The sequence below is a fragment of the Pseudophryne corroboree genome, chromosome 11 (assembly GCF_028390025.1).
Source record: "Pseudophryne corroboree isolate aPseCor3 chromosome 11, aPseCor3.hap2, whole genome shotgun sequence".
Lineage (NCBI taxonomy): Eukaryota > Metazoa > Chordata > Amphibia > Anura > Myobatrachidae > Pseudophryne > Pseudophryne corroboree.
In genome coordinates, this window is record NC_086454.1 from 43,661,196 (window position 1) to 43,687,780 (window position 26,585).

General features: G+C 51.0%; 1 protein-coding gene across 4 annotated transcripts in view; it reads right to left on the reverse strand.

The window, feature by feature from the left end:
- Positions 1 to 2,955: 2,955 nt before the first annotated feature.
- The window catches only part of ABCC8 (ATP binding cassette subfamily C member 8), a 254,803-nt gene continuing 231,173 nt past the window's right edge, over positions 2,956 to 26,585 (reverse strand). For all 4 annotated transcript variants that reach the window (XM_063944092.1, XM_063944091.1, XM_063944093.1 and 1 more), the window contains 7 exons: positions 26,398 to 26,528; positions 25,773 to 25,851; positions 19,514 to 19,622; positions 17,567 to 17,670; positions 16,786 to 16,919; positions 15,760 to 15,822; positions 2,956 to 3,233 (listed from right to left, as the gene is read on the reverse strand). In XM_063944092.1, coding sequence (XP_063800162.1) covers positions 3,096 to 3,233; positions 15,760 to 15,822; positions 16,786 to 16,919; positions 17,567 to 17,670; positions 19,514 to 19,622; positions 25,773 to 25,851; positions 26,398 to 26,528 — 758 coding nt within the window. In that variant the 3' untranslated portion in view covers positions 2,956 to 3,095. The remainder of the gene's footprint in view (positions 3,234 to 15,759; positions 15,823 to 16,785; positions 16,920 to 17,566; positions 17,671 to 19,513; positions 19,623 to 25,772; positions 25,852 to 26,397; positions 26,529 to 26,585) is intronic.

Consider the following 26,585-nt stretch of genomic DNA (forward strand, 5'->3'; position numbering starts at 1 on the left):
GGCCCTCGAATATTCACTGGAAGTGTTAAGCGTTCCCCCAACTGAAATAATTGCCCACCCCTGCCTTAGAGTCATACAGATCTCAGTTGTATCTCCAGCTGCATCTGAGTGGGCGTAACTGGGCGGCAACGGGGTGTTCACTAATAGGGGGCAGATGTAACATGTGCAGAGAGTTAGATTTGGGTGGGGTGTGTTCAAACTGCAATCTAAATTGCAGTGTAAAAATAAAGCAGCCAGTATTTACCCTGCACAGAAACAAGAGAGAGGTGCTCCAACATTAATGTAGAGAGAGGTGCTGTAGCAGCTGGGCAGAGAGAGGTGCTGCAGCAGCTGGGGCAGAAAGAGGTGCTGCAGCTGCTGGGGCAGGGAGAGGTGCTGCAGCAGCTGGGGCAGGGAGAGGTGCTGCTGCAGCAGCTGGAGCAGAAAGAGATGCTGCAGCAACCAGGGCAGAAAGAGGTGCTGCAGCAGAGGGGGCAAATAGTAGTGCTGCAGGACATGAGTAACCCCGTTGCACAGCTACAAGCACACAGTAAGACATAAAAAAGGGCGGCAGAGTTCTGGCATGTGCCGGCTGTCAGTGTATTCTGCTGTCACCTCTGGCCTGCCCTGTTCCTACCTAGTCTCTGAGTCCGAGTCAGTATGTAACACTCTGCTTCTCCTCCTCCTGCTCTGTAGCTGCTTTTACAGTGGGCTGCGGTATAGCGGGCGGAGGGGTGGGTCAGGCACTGGCACGCCCTCTAACTTTTCTGGCACCCGGAGCTCGAGCTCCACCAGAGCCACCCTCGCTACACCCCTGAACTCACCCAAATATAACTCTCTCTGCACATGTTATATCTGTTCCCCCCTGCAGTGCACATGATTTTGCCCATACGGGGAAAATTTTATTTTGCAATCAAACTTGAATTAGGCCCCTAATTTGTAGTAATCTGACCATGGTTTGGGTTTATCATGGCACTAGTTTATTAGTGTCCTGAGCGGATTATCTGTTCTCATCTGTCAGCTTTCCTGTACCTATCGCTGCTCAGCACACATCAGTGTGACAGGCAGAAGCCGCGGCACTGCCAGTAAGAGTGGGGTGAGCGGCAGACTCGGGCCCCTCTATCAGGCCCGCGTAATTGCTTCCTGCCCCCCCCTCTCAGCACCACAGGCTACACACATAAACTTTTGCTAAAAACCCTGTGCAAAGTAAAACTTATAGCCTGCATGTCACCTGTGAGGAGTTGGGCCCATCAGTTGTCACTTGCGTACATATGGGCCTATCTCTAAGGAGTTTGTGTGAACATCTGTGAAGAGTTGGGTCTATCTGTTGTCACTTGTGGAAGCTGGACAGATCAGTTGTCACCTCTACGGAACTGGGTCTATCTGCTGTTGTATGTGATCACTTGGGCCTATAAATTGTCACATTTAAGGAGCTGTACCTCTCAGTTATCAGGAGTTAGATCTATCTAATGTTACCGGTCAGAATTCAGGTCTGTTGTATCTGTTGCCAACTGTGAGAAATTGGGACTATTAGTTGCCACCTGGGAGGCGTTAGGTTTATCAGTTGTCATCCTTAAGGAGTTGGGCCTATCAGTTGCCACCTATGAGGAGCTGGGCCTATCAGTTGTCATGTATGAGGAATTGGGCCTATCAGTTGCCACCTGTGAGGAGCTGGGCTTATCAGTTGTCATGTATGAGGAATTGGGCCTATCAGTTATCATCTGTGAGGAGCTGGGCCTATCAGTTATCATCTGTGAGTTGGGACTGTCAGTTGTCATCTGTAAGGAGCTGGGCCTATCAGCTACCATCTTTGAGTTGGGCCTATCAGTTGTCATCTGTGAGGGTTTGGGCCTATCAGTTGTCATCTGTAAGGAGTTGGGCCTACCATTTGTCACCTGTGACAATTAGGGCATATCAGTTGTCATCTCTAAGGTGCTGGGCTTATGATATCACATCTCAGAAGTTGAGGTAACATCACTTTTGAGGAGTTGGGTCATCATTTGTCACCTCTAGGGAACTGGACCAGGCTCATGTTGCCTGTTAGGAGATACGCCTATCTGTTGCTGTGTATATGGCTGCAATCCATTCTTGATCTTCTTAGAAGCTACTCCAGTTGAGACCAAGAACTCCTCTCACCCTCTCTTAGGTGACGGGGGGCCATATTAACAGTGAATAACATAAGGCCTGCTATCAGTAATAGTTAAGGATGTAAGTTGTACAATCCCACCAATGAATCTGATTGGATAAATGATATAGCACTGTCACAGACCGATACGCAGAAAATACGTTCTCCGCTTGCACCTTCTCGCTCACCGGTTATGGACTGTTGTTATTCCAGCTGTTCACCACTGAGGGTCTTGAGGCACCGTACAAATCATCAATTAATGAAAATACACTGCCCCTGGCCTGCACATTATACATACTGCACTGTATTCCGCGTCATGTATCATCTGATTATATTTTCATTGATAATATTAGTGGAATCCTATAGTTGCATTTGGCACACAGGAAAGAAAAACAATTATGTGGACTGAGACTTATGAATATCACACGAGTATCTTGGATTACTGAACAAAGAGACTGGAACCAAGAATAAGGTTTGTATTAGGGTCGTAAGATGGATGGGGGTTGGTGTGTGTTGATTAAGGGGTCTGCCGCTGTGCAAGATAATAACTCAAAATATGTAACAATGAGAGCACTCTGCCAACAATCCCACCAAATCCCTATATGTAAACGCAGAGCCCCACCCCCTGCTGGGAGACCAGGTTATTCATATTATCCTTACCCACAATGCACTCTATGTTTTTATGCTAAGGTTGTGAACATTCCCCTCCCCAAACGTCAGAGGGTCTGAACAGCTCCAAAAACCTTTACGTGTTTGGTGGACAGTTCCCAGGGTGATAAAAAGGCCATGAGCAGGATTTACATTTTGTGAGATCTGACACAGATACAGTAATTGCACATAATTAGTCACCATCTGTGTATAACTGAAAAATCAGGAAAAGCTCTTTATTATGAAACAATTAAGATTCTTTTTTTTTTATTTACACGTTATTTACACAATTAAAAAACTAGTTGATTGGTGAATTGCACTTCTGGCAGGTTTCCGCGTCTCACTATTTATCGGCTTGCACATAAGAGGCAAACATGCTGTCATCTCGCTCCAGGAGAAGCTCCGGCTTGTCGTACTCCATAATGGCTCCTCTCTTCATCACAATGACCATGTCTGCGTTCAGGATGGTGTGTACCCGGTGCTGGGGGGGCACAGAGAGAGGAATGAGACCATGCCCGCCACACATGCCAGGGAGTAATATCTACCTGATGCTATGGGGGCAGAGAGAGACAGAGGCATGAGACCATACCCACCACACATGCCAGGGAGTAATATCTACCTGATGCTATGGGGGCAGAGAGAGACAGAGGCATGAGACCATACCCACCACACATGCCAGGGAGTAATATCTACCTGATGCTATGGGGGCAGAGAGAGACAGAGGCATGAGACCATACCCACCACACATGCCAGGGAGTAATATCTACCTGATGCTATGGGGGCAGAGAGAGACAGAGGCATGAGACCATACCCACCACACATGCCAGGGAGTAATATCTACCTGATGCTATGGGGGCAGAGAGAGACAGAGGCATGAGACCATACCCACCACACATGCCATATAGTAATATATACCTGATGCTATGGGGGCACAGAGAGAGCCATGAGACAGTGCCCGCCACACATGCCAAGGAGTAATATCTACCTGATGCTATGGGGGCAGAGAGAGACAGAGGCATGAGAACGTACCCACCACACATGCCATATAGTAATATATACCTGATGCTATGGGGGCACAGAGAGAGCCATGAGACAGTGCCCGCCACACATGCCAAGGAGTAATATCTACCTGATGCTATGGGGGCAGAGAGAGACAGAGGCATGAGAACGTACCCACCACACATGCCATATAGTAATATATACCTGATGCTATGGAGGCACAGAGAGAGCCATGAGACAGTGCCCGCCACACATGCCAAGGAGTAATATCTACCTGATGCTATGGGGGCACAGAGAGAGCCATGAGACAGTGCCCGCCACACATGCCAGGGAGTAATATCTACCTGATGCTATGGGGGCAGAGAGAGACAGAGCCATGAGATCGTACCCACAACATATGCCATGGAGTAATATCTACCTGCTCCTATGGGGGCACAGACAGAGGCATGAGACTGTACCCACCACATATGTAATACACCAGAGAGTAATGTCTATCTGATGCTATGGGGGCACAGAGAGAGGCATTATTTTTATTATTTATTTATTAACAGTTTCTTATATAGCGCAGCATATTCCGTTGCGCTTTACAATTAGAACAACAGTAATAGAACAAAACTGGGTAAAAACAGACAGACAGAGGTAGGAAGGCCCTGCTCGCAAGCTTACAATCTATAGGGAAATAGGCATAGATACACAAGGATTGATGCTAACTATTGCATAATGGTCCACCAGATTGCTAGGTTCTAATGGGTTGTATGATGATACCCCACAAAGTTATCCAAGTGTCAGGAGGGTGTGAGACTAAAGAAAGACAAGATATGTGATGTTATGAATATTCTACAGAGGATGTAATTAGATAGGGAAGCACTGAAGGTTATGTGGGTGGGTCTGGAATTTGATAGGCTTGTCTGAAGAGATGAGTTTTCAGGGAACATTTAAAGGTTTGGAGACTAGAGGCGAGTCTTACTGTGCGTGGGAGGGCATTCCACAGAGTGGGTGAAGCCCGGATAAAGTCCTGTAATTTTGAGTGTGAACAAGTAATGCGTGTGGATGAGAGACGTAGATCTTGTGCAGAGCGGAGAGGTCGGGTAGGGAGATATTTTGAGATGAGTGAAGAGATGTATGTTGGTGCAGTTTGGTTAATAGCCTTGTATGTGAGTAAAAGTATTTTATATTTAATACGGTAGAATACCGGTAACCAATGGAGGGACTGACAGAGCGGATCTGCAGACGATGAACGTCTGGCAAGGAAGATTAGCCTCGCAGCTGCATTCAAAATGGATTGTAGTGGTGAGAGCCTATGTTTGGGAAGACCGGTCAGGAGACTATTACAATAATCAATGCGGGAGATAATGAGAGCATGGATTAGAGTTTTTGCTGTGTCTTGTGTAAGATAAGGGCGTATTTTGGATATGTTTCTTAGATGTATGTAACATGATCTTGAGACAGATTGAATGTGGGTAACAAAGGACAGTTCAGAGTCAAGAATGACACCTAGGCAGCGAGCTTGTGGGGTAGGGGTGATTGCAGAGTTCTCAACAGTGATAGAGATATCAGGTTGGAAACTACTATTGGCCGGTGGAAATATAATTAATTCTGTTTTGGAAATATTAAGTTTGAGGTGGCGAGATGTCATCCAAGATGAAATGGCAGAAAGGCATGCAGTGACACGGCCCAATACAGATGGTGACAAATCAGGGGAGGATAGGTAGATTTGAGTATCATCCGCATACAGATGGTACTGAAATCCGAAAGAGTTGATTAGTTTGCCAAGAGATGTGGTATAGATAGAGAAAAGCAGAGGACCTAGGACTGAGCCTTGCGGTACTCCAACTGAGAGAGGTAGCGAAGGAGAGGTGGAATCAGAGAAACGAACACTGAAGGAGCGATTAGATAGGTAGGATGAGAACCAAGAAAGGGCTGTGTCCTGAAGACCTAGGGATTGTAGTGTTTGTATGAGAAGAGAGTGGTCAACAGTGTCAAAAGCAGCAGAGAGATCAAGGAGAATAAGGAGAGAGAAATGTCCTTTAGATTTAGCAGTGACCAAATCATTCACTACCTTAGTCAGTGCTGTCTCTGTGGAGTGTTGGGCACGAAATCCTGACTGAAGTGGGTCCAGTAGGCTGTGTGAGTTAAGAAAGTGTGTGAGGCGAGTGTAGGCAAGTCTCTCAAGTAGCTTGGAGGGGCATGGGAGCTGAGAGATGGGACGGTAGTTAGAGAGAGCGTTCGGGTCAGAGTTTTGTTTTTTCAGAATGGGAGTAATCACTGCATGCTTGTACAGAGAAGGAAAGATACCAGTAGACAGGGAGAGATTACAGATTTTAGTTAAGCTTGGGATGAGCACAGTAGACAGAGCTTTACTAATTTGTGAGGGTATAGAGTCAAGGGGAGAGGTATTAGAGTAGGCAGATGAAAAGAGTGCAGATACTTCATCTTCATTTGTAGGATCAAAGGAAGAGAAGGTGTTAGAGGGTTCAGGCAGGGAATTGAGCAGGTCACTTGCTGTGGAAGAGCATACCATTTCATTTCGGATCTTGTCAATCTTGTCCTTGAAATAGGAAGCAAGATCTTGCGCACTGACAGTGGCTGGTGGGTTAGGTGAGGGAGGGACAATACCTACCACATATGCCAGGGAGTAATATCTACCTGCTGCTATGAGGACACAGAGAGAGGCATGAGACAGTGCCCACCACACATGCCAGGAAGTAATATCTACCGGCTGTATGGGGCACAGAGAGAGGCATGATACAAAGCATACCCTCCAACATTTTACACATAAAAATCGGTACAAATTATGAAAGGAGGCGTGGCCACGGGCAAAGGGGGTGTGGTCACATCCCTTTTCCTATACTTTCAATGGAAGTTTGGAGAGTCAAAAATCGATACAGACCATTAAAATAAGGTACTGTACCTGCTAAAAATAAGAATTTACTTACCGATAATTCTATTTCTCATAGTCCGTAGTGGATGCTGGGGACTCCGTAAGGACCATGGGGAATAGCGGCTCCGCAGGAGACTGGGCACATCTAAAGAAAGCTTTAGGACTATCTGGTGTGCACTGGCTCCTCCCCCTATGACCCTCCTCCAAGCCTCAGTTAGGATACTGTGCCCGGACGAGCGTACACAATAAGGAAGGATTTTGAATCCCGGGTAAGACTCATACCAGCCACACCAATCACACCGTACAACCTGTGATCTGAACCCAGTTAACAGCATGATAACAGAGGAGCCTCTGAAAGATGGCTCACAACAATAATAACCCGATTTTTGTAACAATAACTATGTACAAGTATTGCAGACAATCCGCACTTGGGATGGGCGCCCAGCATCCACTACGGACTATGAGAAATAGAATTATCGGTAAGTAAATTCTTATTTTCTCTAACGTCCTAAGTGGATGCTGGGGACTCCGTAAGGACCATGGGGATTATACCAAAGCTCCCAAACGGGCGGGAGAGTGCGGATGACTCTGCAGCACCAAATGAGAGAACTCCAGGTCCTTCTCAGCCAGGATATCAATTTTGTAGAATTTTACAAACGTATTTTCTCCTGACCAAGTAGCTGCTCGGCAAAGTTGAAAAGCCGAGACCCCTCGGGCAGCCGCCCAAGATGAGCCCACCTTCCTTGTGGAGTGGGCATTTACAGATTTTTGGCTGTGGCAGGCCTGCCACAGAATGTGCAAGCTGAATTGTACTACAAATCCAACGAGCAATAGTCTGCTTAGAAGCAGGAGCACCCAGCTTGTTGGGTGCATACAGGATAAACAGCGAGACAGATTTCCTGACTCCAGCCGTCCTGGAAACATATATTTTCAGGGCACTGACAACGTCTAGCAACTTGGAGGCCTCCAAGTCCCTAGTAGCCGCAGGCACCACAAATAGGTTGGTTCAGGTGAAACGCTGAAACCACCTTGGGGAGAAACTGAGGACGAGTCCTCAATTCCTCCCTGTCCGAATGGAAAATCAGATAAGGGCTTTTTCAGGATAAAGCCGCCAATTCTGACACGCGCTTGGCCCAGGCCAGGGCCAACAGCATGACCACTTTTCATGCGAGATATTTTAACTCCACAGATTTAAGTGGTTCAAACCAATGTGACTTTTGGAACCCAAAACTACATTGAGATCCCAAAGTGCCACTGGAGGCACAAAAGGAGGCTGTATATGCAGTACTCCTTTTACAAACGTCTGAACTTCAGGGACTGAAGCTAGTTCTTTTTGGAAGAAAATTGACAGGGCCGAAATTTGAACCTTAATGGACCCCAATTTCAGGCCCATAGACACTCCTGTTTGCAGGAAATGTAGGAATCGACCCAGTTGAATTTCCTCCGTCGGGCCTTACTGGCCTCGCACCACGCAACATATTTTCGCCAATGATAATGTTTTTGCGGTTACATCCTTCCTGGCTTTGATCAGGATAGGGATGACTTCATCCGGAATGCCTTTTTTCCTTCAGGATCCGGCGTTCAACCGCCATGCCGTCAAACGCAGCCGCGGTAAGTCTTGAAACAGACAGGGTCCTTGCTGGAGCAGGTCCCTTCTTAGAGGTAGAGGCCACGGATCCTCCGTGAGCATCTCTTGAAGTTCCGGTTACCAAGTCCTTCTTGGCCAATCCGGAACCACGAATATAGTGCTTACTCCTCTCCATCTTATCAATCTCAGTACCTTGGGTATGAGAGGCAGAGGAGGGAACACATACCCTGACTGGTACACCCACGGTGTTACCAGGGTGTCTACAGCTTATTGCCTGAGGGTCCCTGGACCTGGCGCAATACCTGTCGAGTTTTTAATCATGTGGAAGACTTCTGGGTGAAGTCCCCACTCTCCCGGGTGGAGGTCGTGCTGAGGAAGTCTGCTTCCCAGTTGTCCACTCCCGGAATGAATACTGCTGACAGTGCTATCACATGATTTTCCGCCCAGTGAAAAATCCTTGCAGCTTCTGTCATTGCCCTCCTGCTTCTTGTGCCACCCTGTCTGTTTACGTGGGTGACTGCCGTGATGTTGTCCTACTGGATCAACACCGGCTGACCTTGAAGCAGAGGTCTTGCTAAGCTTAGAGCATTGTAAATGTCCCTTAGCTTCAGGATATTTATGTGAAGTGATGTCTCCAGGCTTGACCATAAGCCCTGGATATTCCTTCCCTGTGTGACTGTTCCCCAGCCTCGCAGGCTGGCATCCGTGGTCACCAGGACCCAGTCCTGAATGCCTAATCTGCGTCCCTCTAGAAGATGAGCACTCTGCAACCACCACAGGAGGGACACCCTTGTCCTTGGTGACAGGGTTATCCGCTGATGCATCTGAAGATGCGACCCGGACCATTTGTCCAGCAGGTCCCACTGGAAAGTTCTTGCGTGGAATCTGCCGAATGGGATTGCTTCGTAGGAAGCCACCATTTTACCCAGAACCCTTGTGCATTGATGCACTGAGACTTGGCTCGGTTTTAGGAGGTTCCTGACTAGCTCGGATAACTCCCTGGCTTTCTCCTCCGGGAGAAACACCTTTTTCTGGACTGTGTCCAGGATCATCCCTAGGAACAGAAGACACGTCGTCGGAACCAGGTGCGATTTTGGAATATTGAGAATCCAATCGTGCTGCCGCAACACTACCTGAGATAGTGCTACACCGACCTCCAACTGTTCCCTGGATCTTACCCTTATCAGGGAATTGTCCAAGTAAGGGATAACTAAAATTCACTTCCTTCGAAGGAATATCATAATTTCGGCCATTACCGTGGTAAAGACCCGGGGTGCCGTGGACCATCCATACGGCAGCGTCTGAACTGATAGTGACAGTTCTGTACCATAAACCTGAGGTACCCTTGGTGAGAAGGGTAAATTTTGACATGAAGGTAAGCATCCTTGATGTCCCGAGACATCATGTAGTCCCCTTCTTCCAGGTTCGCAATCACTGCTCTGAGTGACTCAATCTTGAATTTGAACCTCTGTATGTAAGTGTTCAAAGATTTTAGATTTAGAATCGGTCTCACCGAGCCGTCCGGCTTCGGTACCACAACAGTGTGGAATAATACCCCGTTCCCTGTTGCAGGAGGGGTATCTTGATTATCACCTGCTGGGAATACAGCTTGTGAATGGCTTCCAAAACGGTCTCCCTGTCAGAAGGAGACATCGGTAAAGCCGACTTTAGGAAACGGCGAGGGGGAGACGTCTCGAATTCTAATTTGTACCCCTGAGATATCACCTGAAGGATCCAGGGGTCTACTTGCGAGTGAGCCCACTGCGCGCTGAAATTCATTGAGACGGGCCCCCCACCGTGCCTGATTCTGCTTGTAAAGCCCCAGCGTATACTGAGGGCTTGGCAGAGGCGGGAGAGGGTTTCTGTTCCTGGGAACTGGCTGATTTCTGCAGCCTTTTTCCTCTCCCTCTGTCACGGGGCAGAAATGAGGAACCTTTTGCCCGCTTGTCCACGAAAAGACTGCGCCTGATAATACGGCGTCTTCTCATGTTGAGAGGCGACCTGGGGTACAAACGTGGAATTCCCAGCTGTTGCCGTGGCCACCAGGTCTGAAAGACCGACCCCAAATAACTCCTCCCCTTAATAAAGCAATACTTCCAAATGCCGTTTGGAATACGCATCACCTGACCACTGACGTGTCCATAACCCTCTACTGGTAGAAATGGACAACGCGCTTAGACTTGATGCCAGTCGGCAAATATTCCGCTGTGCATCACGCATATATAGAAATGCACCTTTTAAATGCTCTATAGGCAAAAATATACTGTCCCTATCTAGGGTATCAATATTTTCAGTCAGGGAATCCGACCACGCCAACCCAGCACTGCACATCCAGGCTGAGGCGATTGCTGGTCGCAGTATAACACCAGTATGTGTGTAAATACCTTTTAGGATACCCTCCTGCTTTCTATCAGCAGGATCCTTAAGGGCGGCCATCTCAGGCGAAGGTAGAGCCCTTACAAGCGTGTGAGCGCTTTATCCACCCTAGGGGGTGTTTCCCAACGCACCCTAACCTCTGGCGGGAAAGGATATAATGCCAATAACATTTTAGAAATTATCAGTTGTTATCGGGGGAAACCCACGCATCATCACACACCTCATTTAATTTCTCAGATTCAGGAAAAGTACAGGTAGTTTTTCCTCACCGAACATAATACCCCTTTTTTGGTGGTACTCGTATTATCAGAAATGTGTAAAACATTTTTCATTGCCTCAATCATGTAACGTGTGGCCCTACTGGAAGTCACATTCGTCTCTTCACCGTCGACACTGGAGTCAGTATCCGTGTCGGCGTCTATATCTGCCATCTGAGGTAACGGGCGCTTTAGAGCCCCTGACGGCCTATGAGACGTCTGGACAGGCACAAGCTGAGTAGCCGGCTGTCTCATGTCAACCACTGTCTTTTATACAGAGCTGACACTGTCACGTAATTCCTTCCAACAGTTCATCCACTCAGGTGTCGACCCCCTAGGGGGTGACATCACTATTACAGGCAATCTGCTCCGTCTCCACATCATTTTTCTCCTCATACATGTCGACACAAAAGTACCGACATACAGCACACACACAGGGAATGCTCTGATAGAGGACAGGACCCCACTAGCCCTTTGGGGAGACAGAGGGAGAGTTTGCCAGCACACACCAGAGCGCTATATATATACAGGGATAACCTTATATAAGTGTTTTTCCCCTTATAGCTGCTGTATAGTTAATACTGCGCCTAATTAGTGCCCCCCTCTCTTTTTTAACCCTTTCTGTAGTGTAGTGACTGCAGGGGAGAGCCAGGGAGCTTCCCTCCAACGGAGCTGTGAGGGAAAATGGCGCCAGTGTGCTGAGGAGATAGGCTCTGCCCCTTTTTCGCGGACTTTTCTCCTGCTTTTTTATGGATTCTGGCAGGGGTTAAAATTCATCCATATAGCCCTGGGGGCTATATGTGATGTATTTTCGCCAGCCAAGGTGTTTTTATTGCGTCTCAGGGCGCCCCCCCCCAGCGCCCTGCACCCTCAGTGACCGAAGTGTGAAGTGTGCTGAGAGCAATGGCGCACAGCTGCAGTGCTGTGCGCTACCTTGTTGAAGACAGGACGTCTTCTGCCGCCGATTTTCCGGACCTCTTCTGCCTTCTGGCTCTGTAAGGGGGCCGGCGGCGCGGCTCTGGGACCCATCCAAGCTGGGCCTGTGATCGTCCCTCTGGAGCTAATGTCCAGTAGCCTAAGAAGCCCAATCCACTCTGCACGCAGGTGAGTTCGCTTCTTCTCCCCTTAGTCCCTCGATGCAGTGAGCCTGTTTCCAGCAGGTCTCACTGAAAATAAAAAACCTAAACTAAAACTTTCACTAAGAAGCTCAGGAGAGCCCCTAGTGTGCACCCTTCTCGTTCGGGCACAGAGATCTAACTGAGGCTTGGAGGAGGGTCATAGGAGGAGGAGCCAGTGCACACCAGATAGTCCTAAAGCTTTCTTTAGATGTGCCCAGTCTCCTGCGGAGCCGCTATTCCCCATGGTCCTTACGGAGTCCCCAGCATCCACTTAGGACGTTAGAGAAAAGGTAAAGGTGGGAGGGTATGACAAAGATCAGATTCTCCCCCCTCCCAGCCAGTTTTCCTGTGTTGCTCCAGACCTCCAACCTCAGTAACAGGCCAAGCCCCCTGCGTCAGCCTACTGTCCCTCACCTAGATACATTACATAATAATCACTGCCAGAGCTGGCACTAGAATGGAGCAAATTAGCTCCGTCTGTCACATTCCAGAAGTAATAAAAACATGGTGCACAGAGCAATGTGTTGCTGTAACTATAGCAACCACTGGTCAGACTAATGAGGGCAGTTCTCTAATTGGTTGCTATGGGTTACAGAGCAGTCACTCTAGTGACTCGCCGCAGGCTGTACTGCAGGAAATGACGGCACGGACACTGCTTTGTACTAACACTCACGTGATACTGACACCTACAGTATCTGAGGTGACAATGTGTGACGTGTGTAACTAACACACACTCGGAACATTTGCACAGTGATAAGCTGCATAAAGGTTCCCGGGCAGAAATGAACCCCATGGTCTTATTTTAAACTATAACATCTAGTAAATCAATCTGAAAGCAAGTTCCCATACATCCTAGTGAGAGATCCAGGGACCCGGCTACGGAAGAATATTATATACAGTAGGTGGAATGTCCTTACTAGATGTATGGTATATATAACTATGGACTTTCACTCAGTGGACGCCCTGGGGCCACAGGCAGAAACATTGCAGTGCGGGGTCTGGACACAACTGCGGAGAGCCGAGAAACATCTCCCAGACTGAGTGATGTCGTCACGTGGGCGTCTGACCCACTTCTCTCCATCACAGGAGAAAACCCTGTTTCTGTTTCTTATGCAGAGAACAGAGGGATATATCACTAATCTATGTGCAGGGAATTTACATACACCACACAGTAAATTTAACCCTGTGCCACCCTGGTAGATTTATTACACTGCATCTCAATATGTCCTACTGGCTCCGCACTGCGACACTATAAGGTGTAACCAAGGGGTGTAGGGGTGTAGTAGGGTATGCCGGCGGCCAGCATACCGGCGCCGGAATCCCGACCGCCGGCATACCGACAGCTGGCCGATCGCAAATGAGCCCCTTGCGGACTCGCTGCCCTCACCACGCTGCGGGCACGGTGGCGCGCCACGCTATCTATTCTCCCTCCAGGGGGGTCGTGGACCCCCAAGAGGGAGAAAAGGTGTCGGTATGCCGGCTGTCGGGATTCTGGCGCCTGTATACTGTGCGCCGGGATCCCGACAGCCGGCAAACTGAAGACCACCTGTAACCAAGGACATCTTAACATATCTGCATACTGGGCAGCTGCTCAGGGTCCCACCATTCTAGGGGCCGTTGCAGCATACTATGGAAACAGAAAGATACTTACATGTCACAACAATGAATGATCTAGTTAGTATTCTGTACAGCACAGCGCTGTATTACAGAACAGCTCGCTCTTTGGAAACATGTGGAGAGATGGCACAGGACCACAGGAGGGCTACACTATGATTTTTAAAATTTTATTTATTTCTGTGAATGGACGGGTAGGGGCCCCAGTGCATTGATTTTCCCAGGGTCAATGATGCTGTTAAGACGGCCCTGGATGTAACATGAACTGCAAGATAAATACATACAGTATATTAAAAAGATGTGACACAAAGAGTGTAAGAGAAGCTCGCCCCTTGACATGGAGTGTCAGGGAGGGGGTTCTGCAGGAGAATCAGACAGAGTAATCTATAATTAGATACACAAGGCTGTTGTTTGTGGAGTGTTTGGTAGGGGGCGCTGCAGAATAATCAGATTGGGTAAGACATAATTAGATACACAGGCTGTTGTCTGTGGAGTGTATGGTAGGGGGCGCTGCAGGCTAATCAGATTGGGTAATACATAATTAGATACACGGGCTGTTGTTTGTGGAGTGTTTGGTAGGGGGCGCTGCAGGATAATCAGATTGGGTAATGCATAATTAGATACACAGGCTGTTTGTGGAATGTTTAGTAGGGGGCGCTGCAGGATAATCAGATTGGGTAATACATAATTAGATACACAAGCTGTTGTTTGTGGAATGTTTGGTAGGGGGCGCTGCAGAATAATCAGATTGGATAATGCATACCCACCCAGAGCGCATCCCTAGTGCCGGCAATGGGGACACATTTGCTGGAGAAGTAAAACATGGAGGGACAGGAGTAGGCTCACTGCCCAGAGGAGGGCTAACGTTGCACACAGGCCCTCTCGGGCGTTATTATGGCCTGGTACTGCAGGATTACGCCTATTGTGCAATAAAGGCACCTAGTCCTGTGGGACTGGGCGAGGATTTATATTTGGGACTGGGCAATTGGCTGGTCCACCTAGAGGAGCAGAGAGGTGATTACTAAAAACAAATTTTTTTTCTTACAAAGCCATTGTAAGCAATAGGATGCTAAAAGTATAGCTCCTTATTAGGCCCAAATTAGATGAGGTGGTTTATTAAGTGGCTGCTAGACACATTATTATGTGTCTAGCAGCCTCCTGTAGCCTCATCCCCCCACCCCTGCAGCATTTTCTCATCCCCCTAGGGGCGTGTCTAGCAGCCTCCTGTAGCCTCATCCCCCCACCCCTGCAGCATTTTCTCATCCCCCTAGGGGCGTGTCTAGCAGCCTCCTGTAGACTCATCCCCCCACCCCTGCAGCATCTTCTCATCCCCCTGGGGGCGTGTCTAGCACCCTCCTGTAGCCTCAGCCCCCCACCCCTGCAGCATTTTCTCATCCCCTTGGGGGCGTGTCTAGCACCCTCCTGTAGCCTCAGCCCCCCACCCCTGCAGCATTTTCTCATCCCCCTGGGGGCGTGTCTAGCACCCTCCTGTAGCCTCAGCCCCCCACCCCTGCAGCATTTTCTCATCCCCTTGGGGGCGTGTCTAGCACCCTCCTGTAGCCTCAGCCCCCCACCCCTGCAGCATTTTCTCATCCCCATGGGGGCGTGTCTAGCCGCCTCCTGTAGCCTCATCCCCCCACCCCTGCAGCATTTTCCCATCCCCCCCAGAGGCGTGTCTATCAGCCTCCTGTAGCCTCATCCCCCCACCCCTGCAGCATTTTCCCATCCCCCCCAGAGGCGTGTCTAGCAGCCTCCTGTAGCCTCATCCCCCCACCCCTGCAGAATTTTCCCATCCCCCCCGGAGGCGTGTCTAGCAGCCTCCTGTAGACTCATCCCCCCACCCCTGCAGCATTTTCCCATCACCCTTGTAGCAACTGACCCATTACTGTAGCAGATCCCCCACACTGTAATCTTGATGCCCCTGTAGCATTATCCCCCCACACATGTATACAAGTCACCAATGTAGCATTATCACCCACCCGCCAGTGTCCATCTCTCCCCATTGTATAAATGTTCCTCACCTCCCAATGATAAGAGATCCTCCTGTTGCATTACCCTGTCATTTATAGATAATCCCAATGGCAATACCCCCCCTAAATGAAACATTACAGCCTCCCGTGCCATGGCAGTAACAGGATGTGTGGATGACAGGTGGACGCCATATTTTTACTCACCGCTATAGTGACCACAGTGCGCTCATCAAACGCTGTCATCACCACCTTCTGTAAGATGTTCTCCTGCAAGATGAGATAATATGGGTTACAGCAGAGACACTTCAGTCAGACTGGGGTGCGTGTACCCCCACGTAATAACTGTAAAGGTTCCATTCGGAGGTGGGTGGTGCTGCTACGTCCGCTGTTGCTGGTGACGCGGGTGCGATAATATGTAAATGCTAGATTTTTTTGTATTCACTTCAGGCCACGAAGCTACAGTACTTTTTATGGACAGCATTTTATCCGCACTCTTGGTTCACCTATTATACTATTATTACGTATATTGCCGGGGTTCCCCTGTCCCCCGGTACAGCACTTGGTACTGAATTATAACTAATAATCCCAATATTACATGGTGTCTGTACAGACTGTTATTAGATAAATGAATGGAAAAAACTGGAATGATGTTAGCTCCCTGATATGGGCCTTCATTCCGAGTTGATCGCTCGCTGCCGATTTTCGCAGCGTAGCGATCAGGCTTAAAATCGGCATTTCTGCGCATGCGCTAAGTACTTTCACACAAAACTTTGCAGTTTTACACAAGCTCGAGCAACGCTTTTCAGTCGCTCGAGTGTTCGTAGTGTGATTGACAGGAAGTGGGTGTTTCTGGGCGGCAACTCAGCGTTTTCAGGGAGTGTGCTAAAAAACGCAGGCGTGCCAGGTAAAAACGCAGGAGTGGCTGGTGAAACGGGGGAGTGGCTGGCCGAACGCTGGGTGTGTTTGTGACGTCAAACCAGGAACTAAACAGACTGAGGTGATCGCAGTCTAGGAGTAAGTCTCGAGCCACTCTGAAACTGCATGGAAATTTTTTAGTAGCAGAACTGCTAACCTTTCGATCGAACTTCTGCTAAGCTAAGATACACTCCCAGAGGGCGGCCTAGCGTTTGCACTGCTGCTAAAAGCAGCTTGCGAGCGATCAACTCGGAATGAGGGCCATGGTGTAGAGTGGGGGTCTCTCTGCGTCTCCCCCCCAATGATCAGACTTACCGTAGCCATATCTATAGACGCTGTGGCCTCATCCATGATTAAAATGCTGCTTTTCCGCACAAAGGCCCGCGCCAGGCAGAACAGCTGCCTCTGGCCCACGCTGAAATTCTCTCCACCTTCCGTGACCGCTGCATCTGCAGAAAGGAGGACACACCACAAGCGTCAAGTCACTGCCCCCCCCACAACATTAACAATCGTTCTTGTCACTGGACCCCTCAGTGTTTGGTGCCTTTATTTCTGTAATTCCAATGGCAATCCTTCTTGAATATGTCAGGATAATAGCGAATCAATGTCATACAAATCCTGAAACGTGTAATTAAACGTTAATCTTGTCGCCCCAGAACCATAGATGATGTGGGGGTGTTTACCCGCTTCCTTCCTTTCTTGATCAGGAAGCGGGTCCCTCCTCCCCAGCCAGCACCATCTTCCCAGTGATATTTGGGACAATGACGCTGGTCACTAGAGATCAAAGACTCCGGAACAGCGTCATAGTCTTTGCTTTCAATGTGCGCCATCTTCCTGAAGAGATCACTGGGAAGATTGCGCATGCCACAGGTATATCCCAGGGGGGGCGGGGGGGGGGGGAGTTGGGGGGGGGGGCTGACGGGCAGCAGATCCAGGCCCCACCCAGCAGCCCCCTCCTCTCTTTGCGCAACTGGGTGTCAACCTATTACCTGTTACCTATACACAGTTGATCTATCATCGGGATAGCATTTCTTTATGTCATGCGATAGGTGGAACAACGGGAGGTCCCGCGTTACTGGATACACCGCAATCTCACCCAGTCCCCCCGGTAACGCCTTCACCACGTGTTTCAGCTGAGCGATTTCCAGCGCCTCCCACAGCACACAGTCCGTGCACTTGTCCTCGGGGTCCAAATTAAATCTGAGAACAAAAATGACACAATGTAGACAAAAGTGATTGGACACCGACAGCAAATAGATTAACGAGATTTTATTGACGTCAGTACTTTGCAGGTCCACCCCGTAAAGTTACTGCGGATACAAGTTCCTGGGCAACAGCAGGCGTTATGTTTCGCCATTCCGCCTGGGATGCATTCAGGATTTCAGTGGTTGGGATGCCGGGGGTTAGGCTGCTGGAGGGAAGGGTAAGTGCGTCTCTATTTCTTCCGCCTTAAGTACAGTGACCAACTGCGGCACTGAAGAAGGTTGCATCGCTCTAGAACGCACCTGTCGCTCCAATTCGTCCCAGAGGTTCTCAGTGGGGTTTAGATCTGGACTCTGAGCTGGTCAGTCCATACAGGTTACCGAATTCTTTGTATACCAGTCCAGCGTCGCCATGGAAACATGACATTGCGCAGCCTACGATGATCCCCCTTTTCAATCTCGGTTAGCTCCTTCCGGTAAGCCATTGATCCAATCAGTGCCCCTCTACCCGTTTATACAACAGTCTGACTCAATGGGAGATTTATCAAACTGTGAAGAGATATAAAGGACCAACCAATCGGCTCCTAACTTTTCAAGCACAGCCTGTAACATGGTAGTCAGGAGCTGATTGGTTGATACAGCTCCCCCTCAGTTTGTAAATATCATGCATGAATCATATACTGTCACATAGGAAACCTCTCTATACAAACACACCGAGACAATGAGACACTACGAGCGATCACACGAATGGAACACTCACAAATATTTTATGGTTAATGATTGTTGACCGTGTGGAGAGAAATTGTGATAATAATTTAATCGTTGGCCCTTTTGGTAACTGACAAATCTAACAAAAAGAAGACGCTGCATATATCTGAGGAAGATGATAAGGCTTTATATACATAATACAACAGAAACGGAGACTATTCCCGGATACACATGTAAAGGATTCAGGAGGCAGGCGGAATGGAGAGCTGTGATTCTGGGGGGAATATTTTGTCTATGCACAGTGGACTTCCTGTCTGTACTGCTACAGGCCCTCATTCCGAGTTGATCGCTAGCTGCTGTTGTTCGCTGCGTAGCGATCAGTGAAAAAAATGGCTAGTCTGCGCATGCGTATGCACCGCAATGCGCACGCGCATCGTACGGGTACGAAGTCCTTTGTGGTTTTGCACTGGTTCTAACGACGATTACAATCGCACAACCGAGCGCAAGGAGATTGACAGGAAGTGGGAGTTTCTGGGTGTCAACTGACCGTTTTCTGGGAGTGTTTCGAAAAACGCAGGCGTGGCCGGGCGTTTGCTGGGCGGGTATCTGACGTCATTACCGAGTCACTCGTCGCAGCAATCATCGCACAGGATAAGTAACTACAGGGCTGGACTTGTTCTGCACAAAATGTGTTTGCTGCCGCACCGGCTGCACAGGCGATCGCACTCCTGCAAAGCGAAAATACACTCCCCGTGGGCGGCGACTATGCGTTTGAACGGCTGCTAGAAGTAGCTAGCGAGCGATCAACTGGAAATGAGGGCCACTGAGCGCATAGTCACTCGGTGTAAAAGCGCTGATACCAGAGGACAATAGAGAGCACCCGGTCCTCAAGGCACCCTAACAGTCACCTGTGGCCAAGTATGGATATACTTAAAACCTGGACTGTTAAGGTGCCTTGGGGACAGCGTTTGGGAACCACTATTCTAGTGGGAACATTTACATATGCATGTCACAGTAATTAAAGGAATGATTGCACAGATTTTCATTATAATGTTCAGATGTGTAATCCCGACAGAGTCTATTCAGAGAGATAAGCTTTATATTATATATTACGTCTTTGTCTCTTCCTTTACCTTATGCTGCCACTGAACAATATGGGGTCTTGCAGAATGATTGACAGTCGCGATCTCAGCGTCTGCAGCGGCAGTTTAGCGATATCAATTCCATCAATTATAATCCGACCTGGGATTAACAGACGTAAATGTCGTGAAAATGGAAAGCGCCAGCACCTCCAAGCACATATATCCCAATACACAGACACTGAATACCTCGCTCTGGTGGGTGCAGGATAGACCTGGCTCCATGGGAGGAGGGAGCACAGAACAGATCATGCTCTCTGGAGAGGGGGCACAGAACAGATCAGGCTCTCTGGAGAGGGGGCACAGAACAGATCAGGCTCTCTGGAGAGGGGGCACAGAACAGATCAGGCTCTCTGGAGGGGGTGGCACAGAACAGATCAGCCTCTATGGAGGGGGGACCCAGAACAGATCTGGCTCTCTGGAGAGGGGGCACAGAACAGATCAGGCTCTCTGGAGAGGCGGCACAGAACAGATCACGCTCTCTGGAGAGGGGGCACAGAACAGATCATGCTCTCTGGAGGGGGGGCACAGAACAGATCATGCTCTCTGGAGGGGGGGGGGGGGGGCACAGAACAGATCATGCTCTCTGGAGAGGGGGCACAGAACAGATCATGCTCTCTGGAGAGGGGGCGCAGAACAGATCATGCTCTCTGGAGAGGGGGCACAGAACAGATCATGCTCTCTAGAGAGGGGGCACAGAACAGATCATGCTCTCTGGAGGGGGGACACAGAACAGATCATGCTCTCTGGAGGGGGGACACAGAACAGATCATGCTCTCTGGAGAGGGGGTGCGGAACAGATCATGCTCTCTGGAGGGGGGGCACAGAACAGATCATGCTCTCTGGAGGGGGGGGGGGGGGCACAGAACAGATCATGCTCTCTGGAGAGGGGGCACAGAACAGATCATGCTCTCTGGAGAGGGGGCGCAGAACAGATCATGCTCTCTGGAGAGGGGGCACAGAACAGATCATGCTCTCTAGAGAGGGGGCACAGAACAGATCATGCTCTCTGGAGGGGGGACACAGAACAGATCATGCTCTCTGGAGGGGGGACACAGAACAGATCATGCTCTCTGGAGAGGGGGTGCGGAACAGATCATGCTCTCTGGACGGGGGCACAGAACAGATCATGCTCTCTGGAGGGGGGCACAGAACAGATCATGCTCTCTGGAGGGGGGACCCAGAACAGATCATGCTCTCTGGAGAGGGGGTGCGGAACAGATCATGCTCTCTGGAGAGGGGGCACAGAACAGATCAGGCTCTCTGGAGAGGGGGCACAGAACAGATCAGGCTCTCTGGAGGGGGGACACAGAACAGATCTGGCTCTCTGGAGAAGGGGCGCAGAACAGATCATGCTCTCTGGAGGGGGGCACAGAACAGATCATGCTCTCTGGAGGGGGGACCCAGAACAGATCATGCTCTCTGGAGAGGGGGTGCGGAACAGATCAGGCTCTCTGGAGAGGGGGCACAGAACAGATCAGGCTCTCTGGAGAGGGGGCACAGAACAGATCAGGCTCTCTGGAGAGGGGGCACAGAAAAGATCAGGCTCTCTGGAGAGGGGGCACAAAACAGATCAGGCTCTCTGGAGAGGGGGCACAGAACAGATCAGGCTCTCTGGAGAGGGGGCACAGAACAGATCAGGCTCTCTGGAGAGGGGGCACAGAACAGATCAGGCTCTCTGGAGAGGGGGCACAGAACAGATCAGGCTCTCTGGAGAGGGGGCACAGAACAGATCTTGCTCTCTGGAGGGGGGACACAGAACAGATCTGGCTCTCTGGAGAGGGGGGGGGGGGGGCGTAACAGATCATGCTCTCTGGAGGGGGGGGGGCACAGAACAGATCATGCTTTCTGGAGGGGGGGGGCACAGAACAGATCAGCTTCTCTGGAGAGGGGGCACAGAACAGATCAGGCTCTCTGGAGAGGGAGCACAGAACAGATCAGGCTCTCTGGAGAGGGGGCGCAGAACAGATCATGCTCTCTGGAGGGGGGCGCAGAACAGATCTGGATCTCTGGAGGGGGGATACAGACCAGATCTGGCTCTCTGGAGGGGGGACACAGAACAGATCTGGCTCTCTGGAGAGGGGGCGCAGAACAGATCATGCTCTCTGGAGGGGGGCACAGAACAGATCATGCTCTCTGGAGGGGGGACCCAGAACAGATCATGCTCTCTGGAGAGGGGGTGCGGAACAGATCATGCTCTCTGGAGAGGGGGCACAGAACAGATCAGGCTCTCTGGAGAGGGGGCACAGAACAGATCATGCTCTCTGGAGGGGGGACACAGAACAGATCTGGCTCTCTGGAGAGGGGGCGCAGAACAGATCATGCTCTCTGGAGGGGGGCACAGAACAGATCATGCTCTCTGGAGGGGGGACCCAGAACAGATCATGCTCTCTGGAGAGGGGGTGCGGAACAGATCAGGCTCTCTGGAGAGGGGGCACAGAGCAGATCAGGCTCTCTGGAGAGGGGGCACAGAACAGATCAGGCTCTCTGGAGAGGGGGCACAGAACAGATCAGGCTCTCTGGAGAGGGGGCCCAGAACAGATCATGCTCTCTGGAGAGGGGGCACAGAACAGATCAGGCTCTCTGGAGGGTGGGGGGGCGCAGAACCGATCATGCTCTCTGGAGAGGGGGCACAGAACAGATCAGGCTCTCTGGAGGGGGGGGGGGGGGGGGGGCACAGAAAAGATCATGCACTCTGGAGAGGGGGCACAGAACAGATCAGGCTCTCTGGAGAGGGGGCACAGAACAGATCTGGCTCACTGGAGAGGGGGCGCAGAACAGATCTGGCTCTCTGGAGAGGAGGCGCAGAACAGATCATGCTCTCTGGAGGGGGGCACAGAACAGATCATGCTCTCTGGAGGGGGGACCCAGAACAGATGATGCTCTCTGGAGAGGGGGTGCGGAACAGATCATGCTCTCTGGAGAGGGGACACAGAACAGATCAGGCTCTCTGGAGAGGGGGCACAGAACAGATCATGCTCTCTGGAGGGGGGATACAGAACAGATCTGGCTCTCTGGAGAGGGGGCGCAGAACAGATCATGCTCTCTGGAGGGGGGCACAGAACAGATCATGCTCTCTGGAGGGGGGACCCAGAACAGATCATGCTCTCTGGAGAGGGGGTGCGGAACAGATCAGGCTCTCTGGAGAGGGGGCACAGAACAGATCAGGCTCTCTGGAGAGGGGGCACAGAACAGATCAGGCTCTGGAGAGGGGGCACAGAAAAGATCAGGCTCTCTGGAGAGGGGGCACAGAACAGATCAGGCTCTCTGGAGAGGGGGCACAGAACAGATCAGGCTCTCTGGAGAGGGGGCACAGAACAGATCAGGCTCTCTGGAGAGGGGGCACATAACAGATCAGGCTCTCTGGAGAGGGGGCACAGAACAGATCAGGCTCTCTGGAGAGGGGGCACAGAACAGATCAGGCTCTCTGGAGAGGGGGCACAGAACAGATCAGGCTCTCTGGAGAGGGGGCACAGAACAGATCAGGGTCTCTGGAGAGGGGGCACAGAACAGATCATGCTCTCTGGAGGGGGGACACAGAACAGATCTGGCTCTCTGGAGAGGGGGGGGGGGGGCGTAACAGATCATGCTCTCTGGAGGGGGGGGGGCACAGAACAGATCATGCTTTCTGGAGGGGGGGGCACAGAACAGATCAGCCTCTCTGGAGAGGGGGCACAGAACAGATCAGGCTCTCTGGAGAGGGAGCACAGAACAGATAAGGCTCTCTGGAGAGGGGGCGCAGAACAGATCATGCTCTCTGGAAGGGGGCACAGAACAGATCTGGCTCTCTGGAGGGGGGACACAGACCAGATCTGGCTCTCTGGAGGGGGGACACAGAACAGATCTGGCTCTCTGGAGAGGGGGCGCAGAACAGATCATGCTCTCTGGAGGGGGGCACAGAACAGATCATGCTCTCTGGAGGGGGGACCCAGAACAGATCATGCTCTCTGGAGAGGGGGTGCGGAACAGATCATGCTCTCTGGAGAGGGGGCACAGAACAGATCAGGCTCTCTGGAGAGGGGGCACAGAACAGATCATGCTCTCTGGAGGGGGGACACAGAACAGATCTGGCTCTCTGGAGAGGGGGCGCAGAACAGATCATGCTATCTGGAGGGGGGCACAGAACAGATCATGCTCTCTGGAGGGGGGACCCAGAACAGATCATGCTCTCTGGAGAGGGGGTGCGGAACAGATCAGGCTCTCTGGAGAGGGGGCACAGAACAGATCAGGCTCACTGGAGAGGGGACACAGAACAGATCTGGCTCTCTGGAGAGGGGGCGCAGAACAGATCATGCTCTCTGGAGGGGGGCACAGAACAGATCATGCTCTCTGGAGGGGGGACCCAGAACAGATCATGCTCTCTGGAGAGGGGGTGCGGAACAGATCATGCTCTCTGGAGAGGGGGCACAGAACAGATCAGGCTCTCTGGAGAGGGGGCACAGAACAGATCATGCTCTCTGGAGAGGGGGGGGGGCGTAACAGATCATACTCTCTGGAGGGGGGGGGGGGAACAGAACAGATCATGCTTTCTGGAGGGGGGGGCACAGAACAGATCAGGCTCTCTGGAGAGGGAGCACAGAACAGATCAGGCTCTCTGGAGAGGGAGCACAGAACAGATCAGGCTCTCTGGAGAGGGGGCGCAGAACAGATCATGCTCTCTGGAGGGGGGCACAGAACAGATCTGGCTCTCTGGAGGGGGGACACAGACCAGATCTGGCTCTCTGGAGGGGGGACACAGACCAGATCATGCTCTCTGGAGAGGGGGGGGGGGGGGGGGCGCATAACAGATCATGCTCTCTGGAGGGGGGGGGGCACAGAACAGATCATGCTTTCTGGAGGGGGGGCACAGAACAGATCAGGCTCTCTGGAGGGGGGCACAGAACAGATCATGCTCTCTGGAGGGGGGACCCAGAACAGATCATGCTCTCTGGAGAGGGGGTGCGGAACAGATCAGGCTCTCTGGAGAGGGGGCACAGAGCAGATCAGGCTCTCTGGAGAGGGGGCACAGAACAGATCAGGCTCTCTGGAGAGGGGGCACAGAACAGATCAGGCTCTCTGGAGGGGGCGCAGAACCGATCATGCTCTCTGGAGAGGGGGCACAGAACAGATCAGGCTCTCTGGAGGGTGGGGGGGCGCAGAACCGATCATGCTCTCTGGAGAGGGGGCACAGAAAAGATCAGGCTCTCTGGAGGGGAGGGGGGGGGGGACGCAGTACATATCATGCTCTCTTTAGGAGGGCCGCAGAACAAATCATGCTCTCTGGAAGGGGGGGCGCAGTACATATCCTGTTCTCCTGTTCTCTGGAGGAAGTGGGGCACAGAACAGATCATGCTCTCTGGAGAGGGGGCACAGAACAGATCTGGCTCTCTGGAGAGGGGGCACAGAAAAGATCATGCTCTCTGGAGAGGGGGCACAGAACAGATCAGGCTCTCTGGAGAGGGGGCACAGAACAGATCTGGTTCTCTGGAGAGGGGGCACAGAACAGATCATGCTCTCTGGAGAGGGGGCACAGAACAGATCATGCTCTCTGGAGAGGGGGCACAGAACAGATCTGGCTCTCTGGAGAGGGGGCACAGAAAAGATCATGCTCTCTGGAGAGGGGGCACAGAACAGATCTGGCTCTCTGGAGAGGGGGCACAGAACAGATCTGGCTCTCTGGAGAGGGGGCACATAACAGATCATGCTCTCTGGAGAGGGGGCACAGAACAGATCAGGCTCTCTGGAGAGGGGGCACAGAACAGATCAGGCTCTCTGGAGAGGGGGCACAGAACAGATCTGGTTCTCTGGAGAGGGGGCACAGAACAGATCATGCTCTCTGGAGAGGGGGCACAGAACAGATCATGCTCTCTGGAGAGGGGGCATTGAACAGATCTGGCTCTCTGGAGAGGGGGCACAGAAAAGATCATGCTCTCTGGAGAGGGGGCACAGAACAGATCTGGCTCTCTGGAGAGGGGGCACAGAACAGATCTGGCTCTCTGGAGAGGGGGCACATAACAGATCATGCTCTCTGGAGAGGGGGCACAGAAAAGATCAGGCTCTCTGGAGGGGGGGACGAAGCAGTACAGATCATGCTCTCTTTCGGAGGGGCGCAGAACAAATCATGCTCTCTGGAAGGGGGGGCGCAGTACATATCCTGCTCTCTGGAGGAAGTGGGGCACAGAACAGATCTTGCTCTGTGTTGGGGCATTGGATTACTGAGCTATATGAGTGGAGTAAGCAATAATTACCTGCTATATAAATGCTGATCTCTTACCTTGGAAAGTGTCCACCATCCGGAAAAACGCCAGCGAGAAGGAGGATTTGCCGCTGCCGGTTCTCCCGCAAATCCCGATCTGTCGTAGAAACACGCAGGGGCTGAGGACACTTCAGGGACACTGGGTATGTGCACTATGCTGTATGGGGTATAGGTGCACTATTCTCTGTGTGTGAGATACTGTACGTGTGCTGTGCCACGTGTCTGTGGTCACAAAGCCAAAGACATACATATATATATTACTGCAGTCCTGCAAGCATTCTCCAGGTAGCAAGCCTTACAGGGGTGAAAGGGCAGCCGTGTTTCCTGCAGGCTGCATTCGGTTAGAGCGTGTTTGCTCCAGTGCAGCTCACGCTGACCAGTCATCCTAGTGCATCTGCCAAACGTTCCATGTGCATTAATGGAGAGTTCCCGCTACGAAGTAAATCCAGGGGGCAGCATCTATTGGGGATTATATCTATGATGTGCTCTTGTTTATTAGACTACGGAGAGTGCAATTTATTAGTCCTGCTGCCACTTCTGTCCATTATATAGGACCGCTACAGCAGTACTTGGAATTATCTGGCATTATTGGTACTACACAAGGCGGAAGTATTAATACTATACATAGCAGATGTACTGATACCTTTTGTCCGGGAGTAATATGAGCATTGACGTGTTTGAGGACCGGCTTCAGGGAGCTGTCATAGCGGACACTTAGGTTCTGGATTTGGATATCACCGTTCTCCGGCCAGTTTTGCGGGATCTGGGTTGGCGCTGCACGTGGAGAACACACATAAATTATTCCTCACACGCTAATTGCCCCTCATTAAG